General features: G+C 33.0%; 1 protein-coding gene across 1 annotated transcript; it reads right to left on the bottom strand.

The window, feature by feature from the left end:
- Positions 1–8632: 8632 nt before the first annotated feature.
- LOC111312952 (aquaporin NIP2-1-like) lies at positions 8633–14412 on the bottom strand. The gene is made up of 8 exons (XM_089766270.1): positions 14394–14412; positions 14254–14311; positions 13811–13967; positions 13052–13160; positions 12816–12958; positions 9776–9970; positions 9469–9530; positions 8633–9204 (listed from the first exon to the last, which is right to left on the bottom strand). Exons 1-8 carry the CDS (start codon positions 14410–14412, stop codon positions 8949–8951), a joined length of 999 nt encoding a protein of 332 aa, XP_089622396.1. The 3' UTR covers positions 8633–8948.

Below are 14412 nucleotides of genomic sequence, written 5' to 3'. Positions count from 1 at the left end.
CAACGGACTTTGGAAAAATAAATTGCTCCTCTAAACAGAGGCACCACGACTTTGGAAAAGTAAATTGCTCCTCTAAACAGAGGCACCACGACTTTGGAAAGTAAATTGCTCCTCTAAACAGAGGCAACGGACTTGGAAAGTAAATTGCTCCTCTAAACAGAGGCAACGGACTAGGAAAGTAAATTGCTCCTCTAAACAGAGGCAACGAACTTGGAAAAATAAATTGCTCCTCTAAACAAAGGCACCACGACTTTGGAAAGTAAATTGCTCCTCTAAACAGAGGCAACGAACTTGGAAAATAAATACTCCTAGACAATCATGTCCGAAGGAGTTGAAAGTTGGTTTTGAGGGAATTTCAAGAGATTATGCCCAAAGGTCTTATAAATCGATCCTGATACCAAAAGACATCCTATTTCAAGGATTAGGAACTTACCTGACAAGTTTTTTCTCAAACTTGCAAAGTCTTTTCATATCTATCTTCTCTATGTGGGATGTTGGAACACCCCTGCTTCTTGAATTTGTACACTATACTTTCCTAAAAGTAGTGTATGCTATGCAAATGCATATGAATTTCAATGCATGTTATGCAGATGTTGGCCAATTAATTCCTATTCAATGTATGGTACTTAAGTTTCTCAAGCTCTTTTTTTCTTTCTTAGGTGTCAAGCCCTTTGATTCCTCAAGGATCCAATTGCACTGCTCTTCTAAGATCGAATCAGTGTAGCTCTCAATTGTCCTTTCCACTCACATTCTTTCTTTGTTCAGTTTCTCAATACTTTGGAATAAGCTTCATCAATCGATCATCCCTTGACCATCATTCAATGAATTTCTCAGCACTAGCAAATTTCAAAACAAATTTCATCCACCATCACTGGGTCATTGTCTCAGCATCAACCATTCCAAAACAAACTCTGTCCACTGATTGTTCCCACCATTCGACCAATTCATCCTTGTACTCATCACTTAGTTGTATCGCTTTTCAAGATTTGCCCCATCATATTCTCTATTTGGTCACATCATACATCTTTCTAAATCATCTCTTTTAGGTTTCTACCATTTCTTCATCATCTTAGATTTCTTTTCAAATGAATGTAAGATTCTTTTAAACACATATTCATTCATTCATTATCATTTCAATTCTTGACAAATATAATGCAATCAAGCATTTTCTCAATTCATTCTAGGGGTGAAACAATAAGAGAACAGAAGGTGAATTATGGTAAAGATAATCAATGGAGATCTATTTTGGTAGAAAATAAATGGGAAAGGAAATAAATTGGATGTCATTGAGGTGAATGGTATGTCCAAATATGAATATTCAGACAATTTTCAACATTAATCTAGGATTCTTTTTCAAAAACTCATTCCATTTACTGTTGAAGTCATCTTGAGCTTGACGAACTCTGCCCCAGTCTTTGAGGGATCTTTAGATGTCTTTGATCTTTCATTCATGTGAGCCATTTGACCTGGATTTTTTTTTATACCAAAATCACCCTTTCAGGTTTTCAATTTGAATCTCTTTTTTTGTTTTTTCATTTTCTCATTTTTCCCCTTTTTTTTTTCTTTTCTCATTTTTCATCCATTGTTGATATCTTTCATGTAGCATGATTCCATTGCTTCATCATGAGCATGTCTTTGCTCAACCTATGATCATTCAAGTTGGGTATTCACACTTGATCCAAATGGACTTTTCAAGGTTGTAACGTAGGCCAAGGTGAAGGGTCATAAAAAATGGATATAATAGGCTCAAAACATGTATTAAAAAGGTTCAAAACCAAAGGATCATTCGATACAACTTGGCATTTTGCCCCACATCACTACTTTTTCTTTCCTCACACAAAGGATTCTCGTTACTTTGCCCCAAGTCATGTGTGGCATTTATTTTTCTTTTGCTTTTCTTTCTCTTTCCATTTTTGAGACCTTTTGTGGTGTTTTTTTTTTCTTTTTTTTTTTTCAAAATTTACCCTCAAGTGTAGAGGGTGATCCTTGGTTGGGGTTCTTCAAAAAAAAATGATAAGCTTAAAGGGGTAGCAAATAAATGGTTTTTCCAATGGTAAAAGAAAGATGGCCATTTTTCATCTCAATTGTGAATACCTTTCTTGAACATCATCAAAGCTCATGAATCTGTATATAAAAGATTACACATCTTCAAAACATATCTATTTCACCTCCGGTAACAGCTTACTTTTTGCTCAAATCATCTCCTCACATTAACGTAGATGAGTTCTCAAAATTAAATCTCAGAATTATTGTTATCATTGTCTAAATATTCATCATCTGAAATTTAAGAATGGGAATGTGAAGTTATGGAAGGTAACAAGGCATGGAATAAATGGTCAAGTGAAAGAGAAAAATGTAATGAAATGCATTGACTTGCCTTTATTAAAATGATAACAAGTGAAGTCATATTGCAAAAAAAATCTAACATTGTTTGAAAAGAAATCTTAAAATGACAAAAGAAACCTTCAACCAGCCTTATCTCCATTTTTAAAATTGTCCCCCTATGCGATTAGGTGAAGAATCTTTATTGACATATTGCCCCTCAATTCATTATGAATCTCCGGATCCTTTCTGTTCTTGACTTTCGCTCAGTACACTAACATTAGGTGCTGTTGCTTTTCCTTGATCAAAACTTACCATTCCATCATTGATCAACCGTTGCACCTTATACTTTAAAGCAGTACAATTTTCAGTAGAATGGCCAGTAATTCCATAGTGATAGTCGCAGTGGGCTGTAGGATCATACCACTTTGGGTAGGGTGGTTTAAGCGGTTCCACATGGCTGGGGGCAATCAAATGGCTATTATAGAGTTCTCGATATAACTCTGTATAAGTCATAGGAATTGGATCAAATACAGGTTTTTCTCGAGTAGTCCATTGTTCTCGTGAGCCACTTGCTGGGTTAATAGGGCGAATTTGGGTTCTTGCAGGAGCTTGAATGTTAAGGCGGTAAGTGGATGAATAAGATGGTTGTGGGGCCAGCTAGTATGGGTAGGATGAGGCATTATTCATAGCAGGATAGTATGGAGAGTAACCTTGGGATGGATAGGGTTGATAACCCCCGAATTGTTGTCTACAAAGCTCACAGCTTGAGCTTCAGCTTCTTTCTTTTCTGATGTCTTCTTGGTTTCTTCTCCTCTCAACTTGCCATTTTTTATGGCACTTTCAATAATTTCTCCAGAGATTACCATGTCAACAATATTCTTTGTTGCATTCCCTATCATCTTTTCATAATAGGGAGGCTTCAAAGTACTGACAAATAACACTGTAGTCTATTTCTCTGTCAGTGGAGGTTGTACCTGTGAAGCTATATCCCTCCATCTCTGGGCATACTCTTTAAAAGACTCGTCTGACTTTTTCTCCAGATTTTGCAAAGATAAACGATCAGGGGCCAAATCGATGATGTGACGATATTGGCTGATGAAGTCATGAGCCATATCGCTCCAGGAGCGAATGTGGGTTCTATCCAACTGAACATATCACCTGGCAGCAGAACCAGTAAGGCTATCCTGGAAGACATGCATCAAGAGTTTTTCATCATGTGCATGAGCTGCCATCTTTCTGCAATTCATGGTGATGTGGGTTTTGGGGCACTTTATACCGTCATATTTTTCAAACTTTGGTACTTTGAACTTATGGGGGATAACCACATCAGGAACTAGGCAGAGCCCAGCAGCATCAACTGACCCATAACAGCTAAATCCTTCTACAGCCCGTAGCCTCTGCTCTAGCATGCTAATTTTAGAGCTTTCCTCAGCTTCCACCCTTATCTTTTCCTTTTCCTTCTCTTCTAGATCAGGAATTGGTTCTGCTACCTTTTCAGTGAAGACAGGATTTATATAGCTATTATACCACCCTGGGTTGAAAGCTGATGGCATTCCAGGATATGTTGGATATGCAAATGTTATGGTGGGACCTCTTGGGCAGACTGGGCTTGAGGTGGGCCAAAACCTGGAGGGTACAAACGGTCAGCCACTTCTTGTAATAGGGAAACTTGTTGGCTTGTATTTTCTGCAACTCCTTTTCCTTTATTCATGTTATTAAGAGCCTCCAGAATCTTGCTTAGTTCACTTTCAATCTTCTCATGAGCTTTTTCTAGCTTTTCAAATCTATGATAACTTTCTTCCTCCATTTGCCTTGCTCTGGACCTTGTGTTGTATGGATGAGCAGGGTTTTCGCTAGATGGAGCTATCCTGGGACCTTGAGTACCATACTTATGATTAGAAATGTTATGCTATGCTTTATGTATGGTGCTCAAATGAAATGCACATTTTTCTAAATGAAATCTAGTATGAAATGGATACAAATGATTGTGTTAAAACATGGTCATGAAAATAATGCAGATGCATAAAATCAGACAAACAATACAGTTAGTTTCATGGATGAGATGAAAATGATGCTGATGCATAATGTTACATATAGTAATGAAAATGATACACAAAGTTAAACAATCAAAATGATTAGATAAACACCTTTTTTGTGTCTTAACTTCAAGGTATATCTATCATTGGGTAGAAAGGGTTCTATCCTAGGTTTAGGCACTCTTAAGGTTCATTATATGCGGTTTTAGGGTCAAAGTCTAAAGGTCCTCAAATTGTTCCTTACATCTTTGTCCATCACAGACTAGTAAGGCACCCTAATCCTCACCCATTACAGGCTACAAGCGGAAAAGGTTCAATTTGAGTGGGAGTATTTCGCTAGCCACTGCGGAGGCATTAGACCTCACGAAAGCAATAGGTACTTTACTCCCTCCTAGAGGGACAGAGCTCGGGTGTAGAGCTCATGTTATGCACATGCATATGATTGACATAATCAACAAAGTGAATAAACATGAATGAATAATAACACATATATACAAAAGGGTTCAATTTTATTAAGCTTTTGGATAACACAAATTATTTGCTGGCCTGACTTTCAGAGTCCCCAGTGGAGTCGCCAAGCTATCATAACGTCTAGATCCGGGGATCTATCGCTAGACATTGACTTTAGGGAGTCGCCACCAATCTTTTTTTTCTAGGTGCGATTGGCCACCTAAAGAATCTATCCTTTCAGGGAACACCTAAGTTTAAGGGTCCCTAAAAGAATAGGTTCAGGTCTACTAACCAAAACAGGGTTCGGGAGTTCGGTTACGTGTGAGGAAGGTTATAGCACCCTCACAACGCCCATCAAAATATGGTACCAGCTTAAATTTGTGTTATCCAAAAGCTTTAAAATTTTACCAAGTAGTTAATTATTGAAAATTATTCTCAATTGACTCTAATACTTTTAGCAAAAAATTGAGAAAATTCTCTCACCTCAAGAGTATGCAAGAAAAACTACTGTTTCACTTGCAGAGGCTCCGTCGTCGGATTAGTCAAAGAAAAATCAAAATAAAAAATCAAAATAGAAAGGAATGAAAGAATGATTTTTTTTTTGTGTAGGAAAAATTGATACTTTCAACTTTTCCCCAAAAATATTTTTTGGAAATTTCGATTTTCAAGGAAAATTGATACTTTCAACTTTTCCTCAAAAATATTTTTTCAAAAATTTTGGTTTTCAAGGAAAATTGATACTTTCAACTTTTCCTCAAAAATCTCTTTTTTGAAAATGTATTTCTAAGGAAAATTGATACTTTCAACTTTTCCCTAAAAATATATTTTTTTTTTGGAAAATTTGATTTTTATTTGAAGAAAATAGAATAATAAAAAATATAAATAAATAATAAAAAATAAAGAAAAGTAAAACAAAAATAAAAATAAAATTAAGATAAAAAGAATATTAAATAAATCTAATATAATAAATAAAATAAACAAATAAACAAATAAAAAAATTCAAAGAAAAGAAAAAAAAAAAACTTGGAGCGGCTCGGAACGAGGCTCGGCTTGGCTCAAGGCAGGGAAACGGCTCGGGGGGAGCGGCTTGGCAGCTTGGCGCGGCTCGGCTCGGCTCGGAGGAGGGGCAGCACGCGCGGGTCAGGAAAGCGGGTCGACGCTCGGGTCGGGTCGAGTTCGGTAAAACGCGCGGATCCTCTGGTTACTTAAGGCCAAAACGACGTCGTTTTGGGAAGGTATAAAAGGCAATCCTCTTCATTTTTCGACAGAACGCTCCTCCCCTCTCTCTCTCTTCTTCCCTTTTCCTCTTCCTTCTCTCTAAAATCTGAAGAACACCGGTGCCGGATTCCTGAAAATGTCGTCGGAATCTGGAAATTTCGTCGGAAGTTGGCCGGAAATCACTGGTTTCTGGGATTCTTCGTCGAAAACTGACAGGTCGTCGGAAACTTCAATGTTCGCCGGAATTGTTGCTGAAAATTTTAAATTTCGCCAGAATTTTCGTCGGAATCTGGAAATTTCCCAAAAATTTCCAGAAAAATTTTTCGCCAAAAATTTCTAAAAATTTTTCCTCGCTCCCAGAACACTCCTAAACTTTTCCTAGCTTCCTATACGCCTCCTTTTCTCTCAAATTAGTAGCTTTGCTTACTGTTTTCTATCTGTCTTCTTCATCTGGTCCAGGATCCTTTATATAGGGATTGATCAGGAGTTCCTGATCAATCCTAATTCCCCTTTGGACGGGAATTCAATCTTTGAATCCAGTCTGGACTCTTCTGATTGAATTCTCACTCCCAGTGGGATTCTTCAACTTTCAATCCTAGCCCTCCAAAATAAAAATCAAAATAAAAAAAAACTAGATAATTAGAGAAGATAAATCAAAAGATATTATAGGATAAATAAAATAATAATAATAATAATAAAAATATCAGATATATAATTAGATAAGTAAAAATACAAAAATAAATAAAATAAAAAAGATAAAAAATATATATATACATATTAGTAATAATACATAAATAATAAAATACACATAAATATTAACAAAATAAATAAATAAATAAATATATACATATATTAATACATAATAATAATAATAAATAATACAATACATAAAATACAAAAGAAGAAGAAAAAAAATACAAGATAAAATTGAATTGGGCTTACCCATTTGGGCCAGGCCCAATTGATCTGGGCCTGGACCCAATTGGTGTCTACAACTTTTACTTATTATCATTATTTTCATCTTTAATTATTATTTAATTTTTAAAATAGCTTTACGAATTTTATTTTATTTATTTAAAAATAATAACCAAAAAAATGTTTCTAAAATAAATTCTAGAATCTTACCAAACTATTGGAGAATTTTTTATAAATTTAAATTTTTTTATAAATTTTACTAAACAATTGAAGAATCTCATAAATCAATTTTATAAAAGAAAATATTACTAATAAAATATTTTTTTGTGATCCTACCAAATTACTAGAGGATTTGTATCTTAAATTAAGTTTTACTAAACTATTAAAAGATTTAATATTTTTTTAAAATAAATTTATAAGAAAATCTCACCAAACTATTAAGAGATCTGCATCAAAGTACATCTCAACAAACTATTAAAAGATTTTATTAAATATTTTCTTGAATAAAAATATATTAATGAACCTGACAACGGAGTCTCTTCAGAGTGGGACACTAGTCTCCCTTAATACTCCTATGGTGAAAAAATCATCTTAAATTGCTATGAAATTATTGGAGTAAATTTAGGATTAGTTTCCAATAATTAAACAATTTGATAAAATTATAAGAATATTTTAAGACTTGGATAATTTAAAATCAAACTAGTATCATTCTTTGGATAGGCCTTGTTAAGGTGCTGTAACTTTCTTCATGTATAATCGTACTCCCGAACCTAAAATCTATTTCGTATACTATAATTTTCTATTTAAAGATACCTAAGTCAATCTTAGACTCCTCTTTAAAAAGGACAGATTCTATCAGGTGACCATCCATATCTAAACAAAAAAATTGGTGGCGACTCCTTTAATTCATGTCTAACAGTAGGTCCATTGATCTATACATTATGATATAATATTCATAAATGAGTTCATTTAATTTCATTGAAAGAAAATGAATTGAACATGAATAACTTATTATTTAAATGAACGAATATGAATGAACAAAACAATTTTCTTAGCGAACATGAACACCTCTAAAAATAAACAAACAAACTACATGCAAATGTTTATTTGTTCATGTTCGGTTCCAACCCTACCTGTAAATGTGTTTAATCCTGCAATCCAGTCCCTGTGCATGAGTTGGTGACATTGGTAAATAACATGCTATAATGGATCCTTCTCAAGGGCCTGTAACTTTCTTCACTGCCGATAGAGAATTCAATTCTAAAAGCAACCTCCGAATGCCTCGTGCCCAAGCAATTTTCAAACCCAAACCATAGTTCCAATACCCCTCACAGTCCCGAGCAATGCCTCCTATAGCAAGTTCCCCAGGATTAGATAAAGTTGAGTCATCAGCATTCACCTTTAGAAACTCCGCAGGAGGATGTTGCCAATCAATAAGCCGAACTTGCCTGATAGAAGTAAGCTGTCTAGTCTCCCTAAAATGCAAATAATCTCTAGTACTAGCCACTATAATGTTAGAAGAATGATTCGATCGGCTATAATTTTCCTCAAACACATTTATTTCTCCATTCCACACTTGCTTTTTTAATTAAAGGGAGCTATAATCTTTCTTTGTTTCTCTTTTTGTTTGTCGTTCTGAAGACAGATTTTGATTTGCTTATTCTTTGTTTATGCTTTCTTTCTTTTTTTTTTTTTTTTTGTAATGTTGAACTTTTGGCATATCCAATGATGGAATACTTTCTTTATTTTTGCCAAAGTGCATTTTGGCATACAGGGAATTTGGTTTCATGTTGCAGTAGCTGTAGCAGGCTATTCTTCTTTCTTCAGCATAATTTTATTTTCCAATCCTACTTCTATATACTATTATTACATACAACTATATATGTATTAAAGTTATAATACAAGAACATTTATTCAAGATATGTCCATAATCTAGTTTTCACGGTAGAGATAAAGAGGGTGTGAGGATTGCTTTGCCCTTGATATTGAACATGGATCGATAATTCAAAGACCATTGGTAGGTTCTTCGTTTGGAACCTCTCCATCTTGGCTTCTCATTCGACGAAGTTCGAATGAAAATGAACGCGGAGAGATTGCATGCACCGGCTTGTCTGTCACTCGGATCAGATTGTAAGACCATGCCCCCGTCAAGGTTCCTATCACTGGTCCAACCACATACACCCAAATTCCCTTGTACTGAGCACAAGCAAGTGCTGGTCCTATGGTCCTTGCTGGGTTCATTGATCCACCTGATATTGGTCTGAAATATATATATGCTTAGACAACTTGTAATTAGCATTACATTTTTTCTTTTGTATGTGTGCTTATGCACATATGTTGTGTCCTAGATGCTGGTTTTCCTTTTTTCTCATCTTTTGAAGAATCAATTTCAAGAGAATCTTCAAGAACAATTTGTACAAATGAATCTGTCCATTAATGTAAGGTTAATTGGGCATATAATGCCAGCTAAGAAAAAGGAATTGGAAGAGTTGACTCATAAATGATGATTTCTAAAGTTGCTTACCCAGCCAAGATTGAAGTTATGCAAACAGCAGAACCAACAGCTATGCCTGCTAGCTCTCCTACCTGTCAATATGGAAACATATAAAAACTGGAAAGATCCAATTATACCTCAAAAAGTCAAAAAAAAAAAACAAAACATTGAGAAGAAAATGTCATGCACCATTCTACTATATAAGTACAATATAAGTATGTTATGACATTAAATATGTGTGTATCAATAACTGATTGATTCAACTGATTAATTCATTTGTCACGATAATAAGAAGTCATGAACTAGAGCATCGATAATCCTTTGAGATGATTCTTACAGCTTTAGTATCAATTGTCACAGCGGACGCGATAAACATCATTGAAAATGTGACGACTATTTCCACGATTAAAGCTTGAAAATCTGACCCCGAAGGTGATGTGGTGCCAACATGTTTTATTGTATGCAATAATACACGAAGTGTACATGATGCAGAGATTGCTCCTACTAGTTGAGCTGCAGCATAGAATGGGACCTGCAAGAAATTAAAACCCCATGGGTTTCATTTATTTGTTCTTAAAAATTATTGCAATTGGAATATAATTAACCATAATTGTTACTGTCTTCACAATTATTTAACTCATACAATATTTTGACCTTCATGCATGTTGCATTTTCCAATACTGTTTAATAAAGAAAAATAAAGGTTGAAAGTGATGAAAGAACATCCATTCATAATGGATTATTATTCATCCATTTTTCTTTCATTTTATTCTACTTTAATGTTTTTAGTGCATTTTTTTCATAAAGAAAGTATTTACTATAAATGTAAATGATACATTAGTACTCGCAAGCCATTCATATTCAATTCAAATAAAATTCAAATTCGACTTTATTATTATCGAGTCAAGCTCAAGCTCTAGTAGCTTGATTCATAGATCTAATCGAGTTCGAGCATTTTTATTTCTGATTTCAGTAGCTCGCGAGCCTAATCAAACTTTTATATTTAAATATATTTTTATTAATTTAATTAATAAAATATCTCGAACTCAAGTTCGAGTTCTAGTACAAATAACTAAGCTTTTGTCGAATATAAAAATCGAGTTTATTTTTACATATTAATCAAGCCTAATCGAGCGAGCTCTGGTAGTTCAATTTTTATCTCGAGTTGAGTTCGAACTAAAAAAATAAAACTCGATCGAGTTCGTATCGAGTTTTGAGCCTCGAATTTTGAATTGAGCTCGATCTTAATATTATATCAACTTAAATTCGATCGATTACACTCTTAGTATGCACCATTATGATTTGCATTATTTTTTAATTTAACATATAATTATGCTACTCAAAAGATAAGTATGCACTGCCGACCAAAGTCTTTTAATATTTTTGAAAAGAGCATATAAAAATAAATTCAAATAATTCTATATATTTTCAATATGGATATATATAGTCCAATCATGTAGTTAGTTGAGCATTTAATTTTTAGTGCGTTAAAAATAAATGTTGAATATAGTTTATTTGCCCATGAATTATTCCATTATTCATTTATATTTACTAATTGTGGTTAAGTGAAGCTTTTATTTGAGTTCAAAACTATTATCGGATAGTTAAGCGTTGCTGCTGCAGTGAAAAAGATTTGAATTAAAAAATATGATAAAAAAAGTGTAATTAAAAATTTTAAATGTTTGATAATATTATAAAAAAGTGTTATTAGTCATTGAAATATTTAAAATATATATAATATTAAAATTTTAAAATTTTAAAGATAATAAAATAATGTTTTTATCTTAAATGTATTTTTTTTACTATAAAAACATTTTTTTAAGAGTTTTTTTATTTTAGTTGAAAAATTAAACCTTTAAACTGAAAAACTATTTTTTATTTTTAATATTGTGTTTAAATTAAAATAAATTTTTGAACGTAAAAATTTATTTCAACATCAAAGCTAAAATGATTCCAATGATTCAAAAATTGAAACCTAGGCTCAACCCCACTTCTCTATTTGCAATGGCATCTTGTCAATCCAATTTGCTATGAGTGAAACCTAGCAACAATTAATCAACTTATCTATCACTTATAAAATTTTTCTGCAGTAAATTTTATTAGTAATGTTGTTATTAATGAAAAACATATTATTATTGACAAAAACTTTCTTTGATAAAAGTCAATTTTCTGGTAGTGAACTTTTGCCAAAAAAATAAGAAATCATCAACAAAGAAAATAATAGAAAAAAATTGAAAATCAAAGATCATTGGATCAGATTTTCCTAATTTTTTTGTCTCATTATTTATTTTCTTTTTTTCCTAAGCACAAACAAGACCTAGTAATCTAAAACTTGACACAGTGATATGACACGAATACAATGCGAAAATAAGATATTTTATTATTTATTTTTTAAAATACTTTTATGAATTTTATTTTATTTATTTTTTATTTAAAAAAATAACAAAAAAATGTTTCTAAAATAAATTCATAAATCTTACCAAACTATTGGAGGATTTTTCATGAATTTAAATTTTTTATAAATTTTACCAAACTATTAAAGAATCTCATAAATCAATTTTATAAAAAAAGTTAGTAATAAAATATTTTGTTGTGATCCTAACAAATTTTGGAGGATTTGCATCCTAAATTAAGTCTTACCAAACTATTGAAAGATTTAATATATTTTCTAAAAGTAAATTTATAGGGAAATCTCACCAAACTATTAGGAGATCTGCATCAAAGTAAATCTCACCAAACTATTAAAAGATGTTACTAATTATTTGCTTGAATAAAAATATATTAATGAACCGACGATGAGTCTCTTCAAAGTGAAATACTAGTCTCCCTAAATACTCTTAAGGTGAAAAATTATCTTAAATTGCTACCAAATTATTGGAGCAAATTTAGGATTAGTTTCCAATAACTAAACAATTTGGTAAAATTATAAGAATATTTTAAGACTTGGATAATTTGAAATCAAACTAGTACCATCCTTTGGATAGCCGCTATAAAGGTGTTGTAACATTCTTCATGTGTAATTGCACTTCCGAACTTAAATTTTAATTTTGTAGATTAGAATTTACTGTTTAAAGGTACCTAAGTCAATCTTGAACTTCTCTTTAAATATGACAGATTCTATCAGGTGATCAACAACATCTAATCAAAAAAGATTGGTGGTGATTCTTTGAATCTATGTTAATAGTAGATACACGGATTTATATATTATGACATAATGTTCACAAATGAGTTTATTGAAATTAACTAAAAGAACACGAATCGAATATGAATAACTTATTATTTAAACGAACGAACATAAATGAACAAAACAATTTTCTTAGCAAACATGAACTGAACATGAATACCTCTAAAAATAAACAAACAAACCCCATACAAACGTTTAATCGTTCATATTCAGTTCCAACCCTACCTGTAAATGTGTTTAATCCTGCAATCCCAGTCCCTGTGCATGAGTTGGTGACATTGGTAAATAACATGGTATAATGGATCCTTATCAAGTAAGGGCCTGTAACTTTCTTCACTGTCAATAGAGAATTCAATTCTAAAAGCAACCTCTAAATGCCTCGTGCTCAAGCAATTTTCAAACCCAAACCATAGTTCCAATACCCCTCACATTCCCGAGCAATGCCTCCTATAGTGAGTTCCCCAGGATTAGATAAAGTTGAGTCATCACCTTCATAAACTCCGCAGGAGGAGGTTGCCAAGCAATCAGCCGAACTTGCCTGATAGAAGTAAGCCGTCTAGTCTCCCTAAAATGCAAATAATCTCTAGTATTAGCCACTATAACGTTAGAAGAATGATTCGACCGGCTATAATTTTCCTCAAACACATTTATTTCTCCATTCCACACTTGCTTTTTTAATTAACGGGATCTATAATCTTTCTTTATTTCTCTTTTTGTTTGTCATTCTGAAAACAGATTTTGCTTTGCTGATTCTTTGTCTATGCTTTCTTTCTTTTCTTTTTTTTTCTTAATGTTGAACTTTTGGCATATCCAATGATGGAATACTTTCTTTATTTTTGCCAAAGTGCATTTTGGCATACAGGGAATTTGGTTTCATGTTGCAGTAGCTGTAGTAGGCTATTCTTCTTTCTTCAGCAAAATTTTATTTTCCAATCCTACTTCTATATTCTATTACATAAGACTATATATGTATTAAATTTATAATACAAGAACATTTATTCACGATATGTCCGTAATCTAGTGTTCAGGGTAGAGATAAAAAGGATGTGAGGATTGCATTACCCTTGATATTGAACATGGATCGATAAATCAAAGATCATTGACAGGTTCTTCGCTTGGATCCTCTCCATCTTGGTTTCACACTCGACGAAGTTTGAATGAAAATGAAAGCGGAGAGATTGCATGCACCGGCTTGTCTGTCATTCGGATCAGATTGTAAGACCATGCCCCCGTCAAGGTTCCTATCACTGGTCCAACCACATACACCCAAATTCCCTTGTACTGAACACAAGCAAGTGCTGGTCCTATGGTCCTTGCTGGGTTCATTGATCCACCTGATATTGGTCTGAAATATATATATGCTTAGACAACTTGTAATTAGCATTACATTTTTTTTTTGTATGCGTGCTTATGCACATATGTTGTGGCCTAGATGCTGGTTTTTCTTTTTTTGTCATCTTTTGAAGAATCAGTTTCAAGAGAATCTTCAAGAAACAATTTGAACAAATGAATCTGTCCATTAATATAAGGTTAATTGGGCATATAATAAGTTTAATTAGGCATATAAAGCCAGCTAAGAAAAAGGAATTGGAAGAATTGACTCATAAATGATGATTTCTAAAGTTGCTTACCCAGCCAAGATTGAAGTTATGCAAACAGCAGAACCAACAGCTATGCCTGCTAGCTCTCCTACTTGTCAATATGGAAATATATAAAAACTGGAAAGATCCAATTATACCTCAAAAAGTACAAAAAGTAAATATTAACAAACCTTTCCCATGTATAACCAT

The sequence above is a fragment of the Durio zibethinus genome, chromosome 10 (assembly GCF_047325235.1).
Source record: "Durio zibethinus cultivar Kanyao isolate XHJ-2024 chromosome 10, ASM4732523v1, whole genome shotgun sequence".
Lineage (NCBI taxonomy): Eukaryota > Viridiplantae > Streptophyta > Magnoliopsida > Malvales > Malvaceae > Durio > Durio zibethinus.
Note: the sequence above shows the minus strand (reverse complement) of the source record. Positions and strands in the feature narration are given on the sequence as shown.